The sequence below is a fragment of the Zonotrichia albicollis genome, chromosome 4 (genome assembly GCF_047830755.1).
Source record: "Zonotrichia albicollis isolate bZonAlb1 chromosome 4, bZonAlb1.hap1, whole genome shotgun sequence".
NCBI classification, from domain to species: domain Eukaryota; kingdom Metazoa; phylum Chordata; class Aves; order Passeriformes; family Passerellidae; genus Zonotrichia; species Zonotrichia albicollis.
This window is the reverse complement of record NC_133822.1, coordinates 62,523,557-62,539,577: the sequence shown is the minus strand read 5'-3', so window position 1 is coordinate 62,539,577 and position 16,021 is coordinate 62,523,557. Positions and strand designations below refer to the sequence as shown.

Here is a 16,021-nt window from a genome sequence, read left to right as displayed (position 1 = left end):
GAAGGTGTACTACATTTGTTATTTACTCCACCAGCAAGGGAGGCATGTAAATTTCCCCAAAATGGCTTCAGCTAGATAATAATTGTTTCATTCATGAAATAAAAAAACCCCAAACAAGCCAATCTCAAAAAAATAAAACCCACAAAATACTATCTATTGTAAAGTGCTTCCATGTGCTTTATCTTTTTACATACATTTGCAATGAAAGAAATGCTGCCAATATTTTATAGCTTAAGCATTTCCCAGTAAAATACACATATGCTTACACAGAAAGTGTGTACTTTACAGAAAGTATGTAACACTGAAGAACCCCGGATTGCTGAGAAGTATTTAGAAACACTTGGTTCCTACTGGTTTTCCTTTACAGTAAAACTCAATTCACTTCTGAGAGATCTGGAGATTGAGGAGTCTTGTATATGCCTACATTTCAAACTATTTTTATGGTGTGTAAATTCAGGATTTTCTTCCATATTCTCCCTTCCTTACATTTTGGGACACAGCTACAAGCTCTTAAGTACAGGCAAAAGGGCCTGTACTGTAAGTAGAGCAGAAGGGGCTGCCATCTTTTGGAAGATACTAAAAGTCAGTTCAGCATCATATAAAGACTTGTGTTCCCAATTTTTTCTCCTGCCTTCCCTGGTTTGTTTCTCTTATACTTCAGTTCTTCTGTACAATGTACAGTACAGTTACAGTGGGGGACCTTCCCCCTTTCACCTAGCACCTTCCACACAGACAATTTATCAGAGGATGAGACACACTCTTCACCTAAAACCACAGAAAACTAGCAAGGTGCTCACTTTGATTATCTGTTTTTCACTTTTGCACGTCAGAAACGTGAACATTTCTTTTGTGCAGCTGAAAGCTGCACAAAATAAGCAGCAGGGCTTTGGGTCTTGTGGTTTTAAAATGTCTTCAGCTTTCATTGCAGCTGGTTGCTGTCACACGGAGAGAAGCAGGGGGAAGAGAAATCTGGCTGACAAAGGCTGTTGATTGTATACGTGATTTCTCCTCAGCAGCTGGCCCCTGGAGAGCTGAAACACCTACTATTCACCTCAGACTGCGCCAGGCAGCGTTTGCCCGTGGGTGGGTGACACCCCCGCCCGGCCTCCCCGCTGGCTGGCACAGCGACACGCCGGCTGGGCAACAAGCTTCCTTTCTTGAAAACGAGAAAAGACTTTTGGGTTACAAACTACACCGGGCTCCCCTGACAGCTGAAGGGCTTCCAGCACACGCTGGTTCCCGCACCCCCGCGGGCAGCCCGGGCACCACGCGCTCAGGCGATGTTGTCGGGGCCCCTTCGCGCTCCGGGCGATTCTCCCACGGACCCGAGCTCCCCACGGGCTGAGACCGGGCGGCACTGCCTCTCACGGCGGTTCCCACGGCTCCGGGACAGCGGCCACGTCCCTACGGCGGCGACCGCTCCTCCTTTTCGTCATTTTCTTGTCTTTCTTCTTCTCCGTGATCTGATCACCCCCGTTCTCCCCCTCTGCCCCCGCGGGCCGCCCATGCCCGGCACCGCCCGGCCCGGCAGGTACCGAGGGGGCGGGCACGGAAGGTGCCGCCCTCCCCTCCCCCCGCACGGCGCATGGTCGCGGCGGCCGCGCGCTCGCCGGGCTCCCCCTTGGCTGCCGCGCGCCGTGGTCTCGCCCACCCCCGCTGCCATGTTGAATCGCGCGGCCGCCGGGGCCGGGCCGGAGTTGGAAGTTTAGGGGCGGGAGCGATCGGGATCGGCCCCGGCGCGGAGCGGCTCCGGCGCGGCTGCACGGCTGCCCGGCACCCCCTTTCCCGGCCGCCCCCCTCCCAGGCACCCTGCCCGCCGCCCCTCTTTTCTTCCCTCCTTCCCCGGCCCCGCGAAGAGGCTCAGCGATGCGGCTGCTGTGAGGCCCCGGCGGCGGCGGCGGAGGAGGAAGGGGAGGAAGGGGCCGCGGGCGCCATCGGTCGCAGGGCGGCGAGGGCAGCGCCGGGCCGGCCCCGGCCATGAGCGGCGCCCCGCAGCAGCAGCCCCCGCGGCGGGTCACCAACGTGGGCTCGCTGCTGCTCACCCCGCAGGAGAATGAGAGCCTCTTCGGCTTCCTCGGCAAAAAATGCGTGGTAAGTCCCGACCGAGGGGGCGAGGGGACTGGGGCACCCCCAGCCGCCCCTCCAGGGCGCGGCGGGTCGGGGCCCGGGGCGGGCGGGGGCGTGTGAGGACAGCCCGGCCGGGCTCTGGGAAGTTGAGGCTGCGGAAGTTTCATCCTGCTCCGCTGCCCCGTCCCGGCGTCGGGCGGGGGACGGCCCTCGCAGGCCTCGCTGCCCGCCCGGCTCGCCCGCAGCGCAGGGCGGGGAGCGATGAACGGCGGCGGCAGCGGCCCCTCGGCCCGCCCGGTCCGGCGGGGGCTGCCAGCCCTGAGCGCCGGGCCCGGCCTCGCTCCCTTCGGAACCGGGCGCGCCGGGCGGCTCCGAGAGCGCCGCGGGCACCGGTGTGGGCGCCGTCCTTCCGCGCCTCGCTGCCCGTCGGCATACGGAGTTCCCGGGGCCGGCGGGGCTCCCGCTGCCCTGCCGCCGACCCGGGCGCTGCAGCTGAAGCCGCCGCAAAGCAGCAGCCGCGGGGCTCCGGGGCCGTAAAAGTTCCATTGCTCGGCGGAACTGGGACGGACCCCAGGTGCATCACCGGTACAACAAAGCAATGTTGCACCAAGTTGTAGGAAGGCTCGTATCAGTGCTAGGCCTGCCTTGGGTTTAGTCTGCACTTTTCTTAGCGTAAACAACAAGTTCGTGTACTCAAATACTGCATATTTTCCTATTTCTGTATCAGTAAGTTTGGTTTCAGAATACCTTCTTACATGTAACGTAAAACTGTACTAAAACTACTTATCTATATTAAAGAACTATTTGAAAGCTTCAAAAGATAAACGCTTTCACTGGAAAAGAAGCTGCTTTTTTTAAAACAGTGATTTTCAAAACAGTGACTATTCTGTTGCATTGTGTCCCGAACTTAAAATACTATTAGGAACTTGCTGTAAAGCTATGGAGAGTGTTTCATGAACTTAAAGCTGTGACTTAAAGCAGGATATCCGTGTAGTCATATTGATTCCACGTAACTCTCTGGACTTTGAAATGGTATGGTTGATCAAACTGCTGAGAGGAAAACATAAGATGCAAGGGAACAGGAAGTAGAGAATATTTACATTGGGGTGGGTTAGATAAGATGCTTTCACAGTAACTTTCAGTGTGTCAGAAGGTATGACCCCTAAAGTATATGTTTTGAAAAGTATAGAATGGTAGAAATGTCCTAGTTAATTTCAGGGAACGTTTCATATCTTCTACTTCTTTGCTAAGAAAGAAAATAAACAGTATAACTTTTAAATATAAAAAAGTAGTGCATGAATTTGTGTGTAAATTGATTTTCAGTTTCCTTTTCTGTAAGTTGATTTTTTTTCTTGTCAGATGAACTCACTTTTAATTTCTGTTATACTCAGCTGTAAAACTCACCTAGTTAAGCTCCCAAATTTTCTGCATAAGTAATATGTTGAAAGCAGACTGGAGGTAAATATCTTCACAGGATCTGGGTGTGATGGGATTTACAGCTTGCTTGAAATTACATATTCTTCTGATTTACAGACAATATTGGATGCCTTTCCAGTTGAGGTTCTTAAAATTGTGGTCTGTTGTTTCCTCTTTTCCCAGCCCTTTGTGCTCTCTAAGTTAATCATAGGCTTATTTTAGTAAAGTTGAGGTTCTCTGCTCAGTCTTGAGATCTTAAGCATTGAAGATCTAGAGGTATTTAACCAGGCTTTTTTGGCTTACTGTGTGGCATGAGCCAGAAATTGAGAAACAAGCGCACAGATGGAATATTCTGCCCCTTGGAGGGCACTGCCTTAAGCAGGGCAGTGGAATGGGTACCTGGAGATGGTAACAGCCTCAGCTGTCTGACTTGAAACCACAGTGTCTGTTGGGGTGCAGCAGGACTCTTGGTACTCTTGACCTTCTGGCTTCACTCAGCATGCTGTGCTGATAAATGCCTTTTAGTTTGTGATATTTGATCTCATAATATCCATGTTTGAATTACTCAGTAGTGAAGTTTCTGACTGTAAGTGCTGCTTTTTAAGAAAGGAAAATTTTGTGGGTTCTGTAAGATGCTAAATGCTTGCTCTTGCAATCACCTGAAATATCTGGGCTGCCTTGCTGCTGTAGGTGGTGTTTCTGTCACTGGGGCATAGAGAGGCTGTTGGATGTGTCAGCCACATTGACATAATTTTAGATTTTGTTTGACTAAATCTCGTGTTTAGATCACTACTGCAGCGAGCACCAGAAGAAAGTTGAGACATTAAACCATGCTCCTAAGATACTCTTTGCAGTAATAATTTATAGAATTCTTAATGGATGCCATAACACTACTATCAGGCCTGAAGGGCTTAGTTAAGAAAGCATGTGGTGCTCTGAAATTTATTTCAATCTTTCCTTTATTTCTGACTGGTAACAAGGCAGCAATTTTGAAATAACATTGAGGATCCAATTATCTGATTTTTGTTCTATGGGAAAGCAAAGGAATATATCAAAGTGTATAACTTTGAGTACTCACAGTCTGTGAACTCAGAAATGGACACAGTTCCAGTGGCCTCTTAAGTAATGATCCCTAATAGAAAAATTTCCTGTGAGAGGGGGAAATGCTGAAGAGCCATCGCTCTGTGTTGCTGAGGTTCATACCATTCTGCACACTACTACTGGTCCTTTGAGAAACTCACTAATAGGCAAGTGTACATACAGAGGGTAATTGGTTTTCTTCTCTACTCTTTTTTCCTCTGTACTTGCTGAGCTGTAAAATGTTTATCTGAATCTACAAGCAATTAAAATACCTTTGCCCATGACAGATGAGGCTTTCAAAACCAAGCCACTGGCTGATAGTCAAAGCTGTAGCTATAGTTGATTTGGCTGAAATATGAATCCAGATGTAGAATTATTTACAGAATATATCCAGCATAAAGCCCTTTAGGACTCCCATTGTTTAGGCATATAACTAATTTTCATTCAGGTTTGTCATCTTTGTTATCTAGGTCAGGTGTAAAATTTGCTCTCTTTAAAAAGTTTTGAATAACTTTCTAATAATAATGTGGAAATAAAATTGCATGTACACTTATACTAAGTGAAGCTATGAGATTAGTTTTGTGCATATTAATGATTTTTGTGGTTATGCCCAGCTTAAAAGTTTTTGCATAACTTCTGGTTAGTTATTAATCATTATTTTAAATAATGATGAGTTTTGTAAGAAAAAGTAAATGCTAGATGTCCATTTTATAATCTGTAATAAAGAAGTAACTTCTATAATTTGCATGATTAATATTGGTCAGCGATGTCAGTAATGAAAAACTAGTTTACTCTGTAGAAATAATTTTTGAGAAACCATGAGAAGAAGTATGTACTTAGTAGAACTAAAAGTAGGTAGAATGGAGTATGGATATTTTGTGCTGCTTAGAAGTGCTACTCAACACTTGGATAAGATGCAATGAATAAGGCTGGGAATATGTTGTTCTTTGTGAGATGTCGCCTGTGGTTCATGTGGTAAACAGGAACTGGTGAAGGATGCAGAAAGAGAAGTGACACAGCAGTAAGCTAACTAAGAAAACTGTTTTGGCTGCTTTTAAAAGTGCACGTGACCAGAATAAGTTTGTATATCAGAGCCAAAGAACAAATTGCAGTAATAGCTGAGATAAAGCAAAATAAAAACTTGAATGGCAGTTATAGCTCTTAATTGATAAGAATTAAATGTTTTATCAGGAAGGGCCTTGTAAGATTACTTGTGCTTATGAAAACAGCGTGAACTAGGGCTTGAAGGTAGACTACAAGTCTGAGTAATGGGCACTTTCACGTGTCTGACAAGTGTTGGGACTCCTCAGTTTGAGTTTAGCTGCAGTCTGTACATCCAAAAAAGACTGACATTACAGTTTAAAAAATACTTCTCCCCTGTACAAGTAGGGAGAACTGACACATTAATTCAGTGGTGAATCTCTCATCTTTTCATTTGTTTCTAAATGAGATGTGGAGGGAAAAGATAAAGTGTTGAGGATGGGGTCTTGTGGAACAGGACAGTATTGAGAATTACACCTGGATTTCTTTTGAGACTTGCCCTGTTCTACAAAAGACATGTAGCATCTTTAGACACCTCACTTGTATCCACTAGAGTGAGTTCTCTGAACAACTTATCAGTGATAATCTTCCATTGTAGAGAAAATGACAGTGGGGTCTTGACAGTTCATTTGAACCATACCTGTGCCTACAAAACTGATTTTCACAGCAATGGATCATATCAGACTCCATAGAACAAGAGGTACAACCATTGTCCTTACAATAGGATGTTTCTCATGCTCACAGCTTTCTATTAATGTCTTTACAGCATAGTTCACTGCCTTGGCTTGCTTACCCATGGATGAGAAATGTTTTGAGACTGCTTGGGAACAGTCTAGAAGGCACTGCATCTCATAGCTGTATGTATTTGAGACAAAGCATCAATTCACAAAGTGTGGGCTATGGTTAAGGAGAAAAAGGCAGAAATTTAGGTCTTAAAATCCCATAATTGTCAATAAAGCTCACTGTCAGTTATCTAAATCTCTTTAAGATAGAAACTCAGCTAACAGAAGTTTTTGTGTTCAGTGACTGTAGTGGTTATATCTCTCCTGGCTGTTCTTGTACCTCATGTGCATGACAAATTGTCTTGATATGAGGAGTGAGTCCTGCTGTAAGTTTCAGTCACTGTGTCTGTTGTGAAGCATTATGTATTGCTGAATGAAGGGTGGTGTACTCAGGCAAACACAACCTGTACCTCACTCTGTTAAGGCTTCAGCATTAAGCTCTTCTGAGCATCTTTGTAGATATATTTTATCTGTTTTGGAGGCAGTCAAGTGCCAAAAGTCTCTCAGCATCCGTGTGGTTAATCACATGGTCAAGTGTGCCACTCATGCTCCTGATAAGCGCTCTGGAATCCTATGGTATACATACACAACAGGATGAAAACAATTTGTAGTCACAAGCTGTTGTAACTTACTGGTTTTTCACAGCTCAGAGTCATATTAAGGAATTTAGAAGAGGGCAGAGTTTTAATTTAGAATTCAGATGAACAGGCAAGTTTTGACTGCAAGTTTTTCACTAAGATGTTCAGATAGCCTAGTTTTGATTGCTTAGGAGCACACCCAAGGAAGAGCTAGGTTCTTGTTAGAAGATAAGCATTGAGTTTGCTATTTAATGCAAATTTTTAAATGTAAAGACTTTGTTCTTCTTTTAATGGAAAATTGATGTGATTTCTTGACCTTATCTGCTTGTAAATATTGTTTTGAATTTTTTATCACTACAATGTTTTTCTCTCTGCTTATTTCTTTTGGGGTTCTGAAAGATGTAGTACTAGCCGAATTTGTCGCAAGTGAAGAATGTAAGATCCATCTTGTAAGAACCATGCAGTTTCAGGCTAAAAACATGAAAATGGGGAATGCTCTAATTTTAGATCTTGAATTTCTTTTTTTGAAAGAGTTCTGGTACTTCTGCCTGAAAAAACTCACCTGTTTTTTCTTTAGAATTCCTATGACCCTTATTGCTCTACTTTGTGCCAGCATTAAGAACTCACCTACTGCTTTCATTGATAGTGGCTGCAGGTGCCAGCAGTGGCAGCAATTGCCACTGGCAGCTTCTAGCTTAGTGCTGGAATGGATGGAGCGAAGCATTGAAGATATTTGTGTGTGATGATTGAGTGCCACCTAGGAACTCTGGACTAGTTCATCAACTACCATGAAAAAAGCCTGATCCTGTCATTGACTTTTTATAGGCAGACTGTCTGTACATGGGGTTTGTGGAGCTCTAAATGCTCCGTTTGCTGAGATAATTTGCTGTTGACTTGAAGCTGTGTGGTAAGATTTATAGTGTCCTCTCCTCCAGTGAGTGCATTTCATAGGCTTGTCTCTTGAGGAATCTTTGTAGTGCAGAAATAAAACTTAGCATACAGGAGACTTATGGTTTCATTACCTAATACCTAGATAATAAAATACAGGAAGCAACGTAAATGTGTCACAGGCACTTAGAGTTGCTGATTGGTAGGTTAGGAGGTTAGGGTACAGTTTCTTGAAGAAAGGCTGACATTGTGTTACTTAGCACAGAAGGATTTTTTTTTATTGGCTAGTTGGTTCTCCTTGTAACAGTAAATATTGCAGAGTGGCTTTAGTAGAACTAGAAGGTCTACTTCTACTTCATGGGTGGTTTTAAACAGCCCACTCTACTGGGACATGACTCAGATGCTGTACAAGATAGTTTAGTTTCTCCAGGTATTTGCTTGGGTGCACTGCCACACCATCTTTTGTGGCTTCCAGAATTGTTGTTGGTGCCTGGATATCCAATAAAATGGGAACAATAAGTGTGACCTTCAGATCAATTGTAGTTAAATTTGAAGATCCTGAAGTGTACTGTGATCATCACAGGAGTGGTGTTCTCAAAGGTCCAAATGGAAAAAGAGAAGATGCAGTTCAAACAATCATAGAGACACTTTCTTAGAAATTTGCTCACTTGCTTAATTCTTAAATTTTAGTAGTGTTTTCTCAGACACTACTGAGTTAAAGGTAGACAGTTTTGCTGACACCTCTTTGTGCAGTAAATGACACTTTTGGTATCTCAAATTAGAATGTCTGTGTTAAGAATATATGATTCTGGAATAAGTTCATTAAATGAAGTACTCAATTCCTGTAGACGTAATGTTCTGTGGAGATGATCATTGCTGGCAAGAAAACTGTTGCTGGCTGCAGAGCTCCACGACACATTTGCAGATTGCTTCTCACTTTAGGCACTTGCTTTCATACATGCATCCCCACCTTGGTGAGGCTGTTTTCCTCTACTGTTTATTTAGCTGTCCTTAAAATCCTCACTCTTAACGCAGCATTTTCTTTTTAGGTTTTCTAAGAAACAGTGTTAATACATTTTTCAGTTCTCTAGCATGTCTAGTTTAAAGCTGAAAGATAACACTAAGGTTGTGTTTCCATTTCTGTAAGACAGTTTCACACATCGTTTTCTCCTGCAGAACATCTTGTAATTCAGAATTTCCCTGCATTCATCTCCTTTGCCTTCAATGCAAATGTGTTATTTTGCCTTTATCTCCCCTTTTCCCTTAGCCACTATGCAGCATAAGGGGGGTGTATTTAGTGAGCACAGATATGCTCCCATATAAGCACATTTTGTATGTGAAGGTACTGTGCCTGCAATTTGAGAAACACCAACCCAGCAAAAGAAAGTGTGACTTTTGCCTTTTTGAACAGCTCTGAAAACTGTTTTCATTATTTGAAGTCTCAATTATGTGAAGGTAACTCTTGCCTTTAAGATTGCAAATACTTTTTAAAAATGTGCTTACTTCAAGTATTACTGATGATAATGGCTGTCCCAAAAGCCAGCCAGCACTTGCTGAGATTAAGTAACAAGCCCTAGTGCTTGTCTTGCTGTCTAGGCTGAAGAGCAAGAATATTTGGAAGTGGGAATTTGGCTGTAAATCTTAAATGTTTTCTCCTCTCTCAAGGTGACAGCCAACTTACCTATGTGTGACTTGTGGAGAAGAAATTAGTATTAATTTCTTATATTTTCTGTGTTGGGGATAAAGAAAAGTGACCGATTATTTTACAGCCTCCCTAGTACATTTTGTAACAGAAGCAGTAATTTATTGACTTTAAAAGAATTTTCTATTTTAGGAATCAATTTAACAACTAGTTCTTTTGTAAGCCCCCATTCTGCTGAGGTACCTTGAAGTCCTGCATAGTGACCTCTTCCCTCCAAATCTCATGTCTTTCATTGTGTTCTCTTTGTACTCTTAACACATGTGCTTTTTATGCTTTTAGTAAGTTTTCTGCCCTGTCCCAGTAACAGGGTTTCCTTCTTTCCTGTTTTCCTCTTGCACCTCAAGTGCTTCCAGAATTTCCCCTTCTCCCTTCAGCTCCTGCATCCATAATCTGCACAAAGATCTCCAGGTAGGACTGACTCTCTTCCTCACCATTCTCCCCCCCACTCCCTTATTCCTCCTCCTCAGTTCCTCAGCTCCTTTGTTCTTAAGGATGAGCAAGGAAGGGTGTGATTTGTGTCTCACCAGATGTGTAGTCCTACCCATATGCAGTGCTGGGATAGACATTTGTATTGTAGCTCAGCGGAGACTGCACAAGGACAGGCATGAGGAGAGGAGGCAGTGTCTGTGCCAGGCAGCTTTTGCTGCTGCACACATGGAGTGCAGGGAGCCTGAGACCTGCCATTGCTCATTTCTCACCTGTATTTGTCTTCACTGGCCAAAGTCATTGGTAATGTGGTTATAGGGAAGAGAACTTCTGGTGGATATGAGAAGGGTGCACAGAAACAGGAGTATGGTTCCTCAGGCTTCTTGCACTGCTCCACCCTTCACTGCTGCTTCCCCAGGCAGGACTGGGCTCTCCAGTTTGTAAGCTGCTATGTTAAGGAACTGTATACTAGAAGATACAGCTTCAGCAACTCTACAGGCTCAAATTTGGAACCACAGAACTGCTTAGCGCTGCTTTGACTGAACTGTAAGTTATTTCCTGCTCCTCTAACCATGTGACAGCTCTCTCTGAGCACAGCTAAGATGTGGTCATTCTTTCTAAGTAGACATTTTTTCCCTTCACTCCCCCTCAGTCAGCCAAAGCAAACAGAAACATCACTTGGCTTATGACACTAAATATACACAAAGGCATCCAAATAAGCTCCTCTCTCTAAAACTGTGCTTGATTCTTGTGGTTAACTGAAAAGAGGAAGAAAACTATGAACATCCTGTAGTGGTGTGTGCTCTGTGCAATACCACAGGCAAAAGCTTCCCCTTGCGTTTGCAGGGAAGGAAGAAGTAGTTTCTAACAAATTAAATGCAGGGCTATTTTTTTCTTTATTTGTTTTAGGTTTTAGTTAAGAGTGTCTCAGGTATGAAATTAATTTTTTAACTGGATATGCATTTATTAGCATTTATATTTTTATCAACCTGATAATTCAGGGTTTGGGGTTAATTTTATGCTAATGTTATGTGAACCGGTATCTTTTAGCCACACAATAGTGTTGTAGTTTTGACCTTTCTTAAACAATGTTTGCCTCTTTGTGTTACACTGTACTTGTGGCACAGTGCTCAGTTTGTCTAGCTGGAACTTTAAAACCTTGTATAGTTTTAAATTTAAAGAGTGATTGTGACAGAAAGTGCTGGTTGCACGTGGTGTCTAGAAGTCAGCGATTCAATGCACCATTTCTTTATTTTAAAAAACAGTTTTGTCTTTAAGAGATTTGTCCATATCATATTCAGGTGCCAGTATTTCTATACCTGAGAGACTGATAATTACAGCTGATGCCTCTTCTCAGGTCATGACCTTCCTTGCCTTAATTCAAGCATCTGGATGCAAAATACCTATAGTTGTGTGACAGTTTTATTTTATAGGATGCATGGAGATGGATATGGTGCTAAATGTTTTGCTGGGATATGTAGATATCACTCCATGTTATGGTTTTAACTTTATCTTTTTATGTCATTTAGAAGGTTTTGCTTTGAATGGTTCAGTTTGTCATTGAGGCTTTTGCTTAACAGCTCTTTGAACACCTCTAGTCTTTTCTGCCTGCAAATGACAGAAAAAATCCTGTTTGTTTTTCTATCCACTTTTCATATTGTTTATGGAAATTTGTTTATCGAAAAAGTGTTCATGCTGCTAGTCCAGGCTTCACTTGTGTTACCAAGGAGTCTGTCTCTCACACTGACCATACCTGTCTGGACCATACCTTTATGTTGCTGATAACATTTAAGCTTGGTGGCAGAAGGATGCATCTTGCCTTGTTTCTCACCTGTGGTGTGTCAGCCAGCTGTGCTAACAGACCTAAGTGGGGCAGTAGCATGAACTCAGGCACTGTTCCGTGCCTGTCCGTGCTGTTCAGTTTGTTGGCACACTTCCTGGCACAGTTTTGAGTGCTAGCCTAGTAGTTGCTCAAATTTGTATGAGTGTGGTTTTTGAGATTAGAATGGTGTTAACAGCTCCTGATACATCAAATGGGGTAGGGCCATCCCTACCCAATTTGTGTTGTGTTGGGAAGAGAGTTTGTTACTCTATGTATCTATGCAATCTTCACCATTTCCCATCATATCCAGAAAGTGGCCCAGTAACTCATAGATAGTAACTCATATTTGCACAACCAGGGAAATCTGCAAGGAGACAGAAGCAGTTCTGGGATGGGGAGATGTGAACTGTCTCTTCTAGCATTGTCAGTAGCATGTAGATCACAGAATAAGTGTCAGCTCTACTGCTGTGCATTTTACTGTCTGCTTTGACATTTAGTTCAAGTCAAACCTGTTTTTCCTGCTGGCAGCAAAATTCAGTATTGTCTTTCTGCTCCTAGAAATTGCTTTTGGAAACTGGAGAAAATGTAGGTGCCTAGAAGTTTACAGCAGACAAAAGTGTGCCTGTGCACTAATCACCTGGTGCAGGGGACAAATTACCAAGTCTATTTGATACTGATACTGTGAACACAAGCTCATAAGGTTTCTGATCTCTGATTCCAGGAGGGAAAAAAAGATTTTACCTTCTGGTAAGGAGATGTAGCTGACTTGTAGCTGTGCTTCTACAGAGTGCATGAGGTACAGCAAGGATGACCTTAAAGGATGCTGCATTTCTTTTACTTCACTTGTTTGCAGAGCAATGGCCTAAGAAAATGTATCCTGTCTAAAGCTTTCTTTTCTGATGTGTAGTTTGTAAGTCATTTAAGAAAAGTTCTGTGCATCTTCAGAGCCTCCAGGGATGTGCTTAGTTCTCTTAGAATCTTAACTGCATTTTGGAGTGTCATAGCAGTTTCCCATCAGCTCAGATGCAGTAATTTGTTTCCTGATTGAGCTCCAGAGACCATTCCAGGATGTCAGGTAGTGTAATTAGTGGTAGTTTGATCATCACATATTCTGTCTATGCTAGTATCTCATCTTAGCTGTTGGTTCTGTCTGGGGTATAAAAGTATGAGCTCAGGAAACTTCTCAGTTTGTTCTGTCTTCTGTGTCCATGAGATTGGCTAGGTAGTCTTTGCATGCCTCAGTTCTGTGAACACTTCTCTCAAGTTTTTATTTTACCATTTTTTCCCTTTGAGTGTCTGGTTATTCCCTCTCTCCCTTCAGGCCATATTTTTTTCCCAGTGTCACTTTCATAAGTCAGCACTGGCAGGAACTGGTCCCCTGATGAGGCTTGGTGCTGTGCAAGCAGTTTTCTCCTACAACAGGTAGCATTTGGTTCAGGGCAGCTGAGTGGTTTTAGGCTTTATTTCAGGATGGTGGCTTGTATGTCTGTTCTTGCTGCAATAATTGTTTTAGCAATGAGATGATGCAGTACCAATATCCATTTGACTGGAAATAACTTCTCCAAGGACACCACATACAAAAAACAATATCACTATGATGCAAGTCTGACTTAGCAAAGGTTGTTTCATAGTTGGCCTACTCCAGATAAATCAGCCTTGAATACAGATGTCTGCCATGCATTATCAAGGCTGTTTTTCAGTTCAGGTGCTCTGGGCACTTTAAGTGCAGCATGGTGCTTCATGTGTGAGAGTAACCTAGTCCTGGAATGAGCTGGCTGACATGTTACTTCTTGGGGTCTGGAATTCTGCAGAGGACTGTTGCATTTGTTGCAGAACTGAAGCTTTTATGTAGAGATTGGCAGATTTAGAGATGTTAATTCCACATAATCTAGTAAAAAATTCTCAAGCTATGTATAATATCACACCTGGTGGATGGCAGTGGCATTCTGAAGGATGCATTTTTGAGTAACAGATGTTCAATGGGACACTTCTGTTGGTGAAGCTGAGTAGCTTTCAATTTAGTCTGTAAATGTGCTCTGTGTGCCCAGGAATGGATACGAGACTATCAGGAAATCAAGATTTTTCTTTTATTTACCCCAAACCCCTCATCCCCCTGCAAGGCTTTCCCAAGATCCAGCTGTGTTACTGGCACTCTCCATCACCATCTTCCTATAGGAGTGCTTGTACCACAGTCTTAAAGCTTTTGGCAATTCATCTCCTCGGTCTTTTGAGGACCCAGTTATACAGACTTAAATCCGATACATTTACAATCAACCATATACTTCTAGCAATGCATTGCTATTATGGAGGTCCCACACCTGTAATAATTTATTGCAGGAGACTGGGAGAGGTATCCTATTTCTATATTTATGTAAAGTCTCTTGAGGAGGGTGTAACTTATCTTGAATTCTGTCTTATGAGATAACCAGCTTGTTTTTTCTCTAAGCTGTATACTCATGGGAATGATATTATCTTTCACACACTCAACATCAAGAATTTTCTGTTTCTGTATTAACAGATTGAGGCTGTTCAGGTGCTCAGAGCAGCTGAAGTAGTTGATCACAAAGGAAGGGAATATCTGCACAAAAACTGGAAGTCCAAAGTCTGCTTTGACAAAGGGTACCTTCTTTCACCCATTGGGATTTAAGGTGCATCATTGCCCTTACAGAGAATATCTTGTTTCCAAAAGTGTTACACATCTGAAAAAAATAATCATTATGTCACAATAACTTTTATCTGTTCAATGATTGTAACTAGCATAACATTTATTATGTACATTTTTATGTTAGTGTGGTGTTACAGTTTACCTGCTGATTTTATACTGTCATAAGAGCACTGTAATTTATTGCATAAGTGGAGGTTTTCAAATAGTGGCAACCACTTGACCTGACAAGAAAGCAGTTGCCAGTTGTCCCAAGCAGCAGGAAGCAGTAACATTGAGCATGTTAGCCTCCTTCAGCTCCAGAACAGACTTGGAGACTTGCAGAAAAGCAGTTCAGAAACTGAAGCATGTAATGCTTCAAATCTGATGCTTGATTAGGATAATAATACTGATTAATTGGACTGCAGTGCAATACAGATTGGTAGTTATCAGTGTTACAACTTCACTGTGATCACAAGCAAAGCTATCTTAACATCTTTTTCATTTAAGTTTATATTTTGGCTCAATATTAATTCAGAAAATACTCACCAAAAAGCTTAAAGGTCAGTTTCAGACCAGATGTTTCTTTTAACTGTCCTTTGAAACAAAGGTTTTCTGTCCTAAGAGTCGTTAAAATATCTTTACCATGTCCATGTTAATTATATTGATGTGTCTTTGTGGATTGTAACATCTTATATTGGTCTAATAAATATTGATTTTCTTTATTGTAAGCGTTGTTTCTCACACGAGTCTACTACTGGTGTAAGTAGAGTGAAATAATTTTTATTTTACTTGCAAATTCAGATGGGTGCACGTTGCTTTTCATATATTATGTTACTGCTATTGAACAATGTTCAGAAGTTACACACAGGAGCACAGCAGTTATGGGGAGCTAACTATCTTCAAATGACTATGAGGGTGATTTTGTTCTGATTATCCAGACATTAAGAATTAAGATTGAGAGCAGTATCACTGTATCTGTTCCTTCCCTTTGCTATGTGAACTTGTACTACCAGCTCTGCACTGAAAGAAAAAGTATTACATGATATTTTAAACTGGAAACTGGTGACTGGATATGGACACTGAAGTGTTAAGTGCAGTGGAAAAATAACATCCTGCTGCCCTCTTTCTAAAACACTTTACTTGTATAAATAAACACTTTTTCATTAACTTTAAATAGTAGATTCTTTACAGTTTTTGCTCTTCTTGGTGTGTTCAGTAAAGCAGGCAACTTCATTATAAGAAATATTCTGGCACCATATGGAGTTACAGGAGAATTTTGGCTTCAGGGATGGAGCTTTCCCATTCAGCAGCCATCTGCATTTATTTTCAGATAGTGGGTAGTAAGTTCAGAAAGGAAATTGTCAACTCCATTGTTAATATCCGAATTTCAAAATAATTCTTAATCTGAACTTTTTATTAAGTCCCAACTTGGCAGAGCTCAGTTGTATTTCTTTTTTCACCCTGGAGATTGAATATTGCAAACTCAGCAATTCTTTCCTTAAGGGTGTTTTCTCCCTTCAATAAACTACAGTAAATTACCTTTGTACTACTCATTTAGACTGTCAAGAGAGAGAG

The 16,021-nt window shown here is 42.3% G+C and overlaps 1 protein-coding gene across 1 annotated transcript in view; it reads left to right on the top strand.

Moving 5' to 3' along the window:
• The first annotated feature begins 1,232 nt into the window (after positions 1-1,232).
• Positions 1,233-16,021, top strand: part of WASL (WASP like actin nucleation promoting factor) — a 52,056-nt gene continuing 37,267 nt past the window's right edge. Inside the window, exon 1 of the mRNA XM_005481939.3 lies at positions 1,233-2,091. Coding sequence (XP_005481996.1) covers positions 1,978-2,091 — 114 coding nt within the window. The 5' untranslated portion in view covers positions 1,233-1,977. The remainder of the gene's footprint in view (positions 2,092-16,021) is intronic.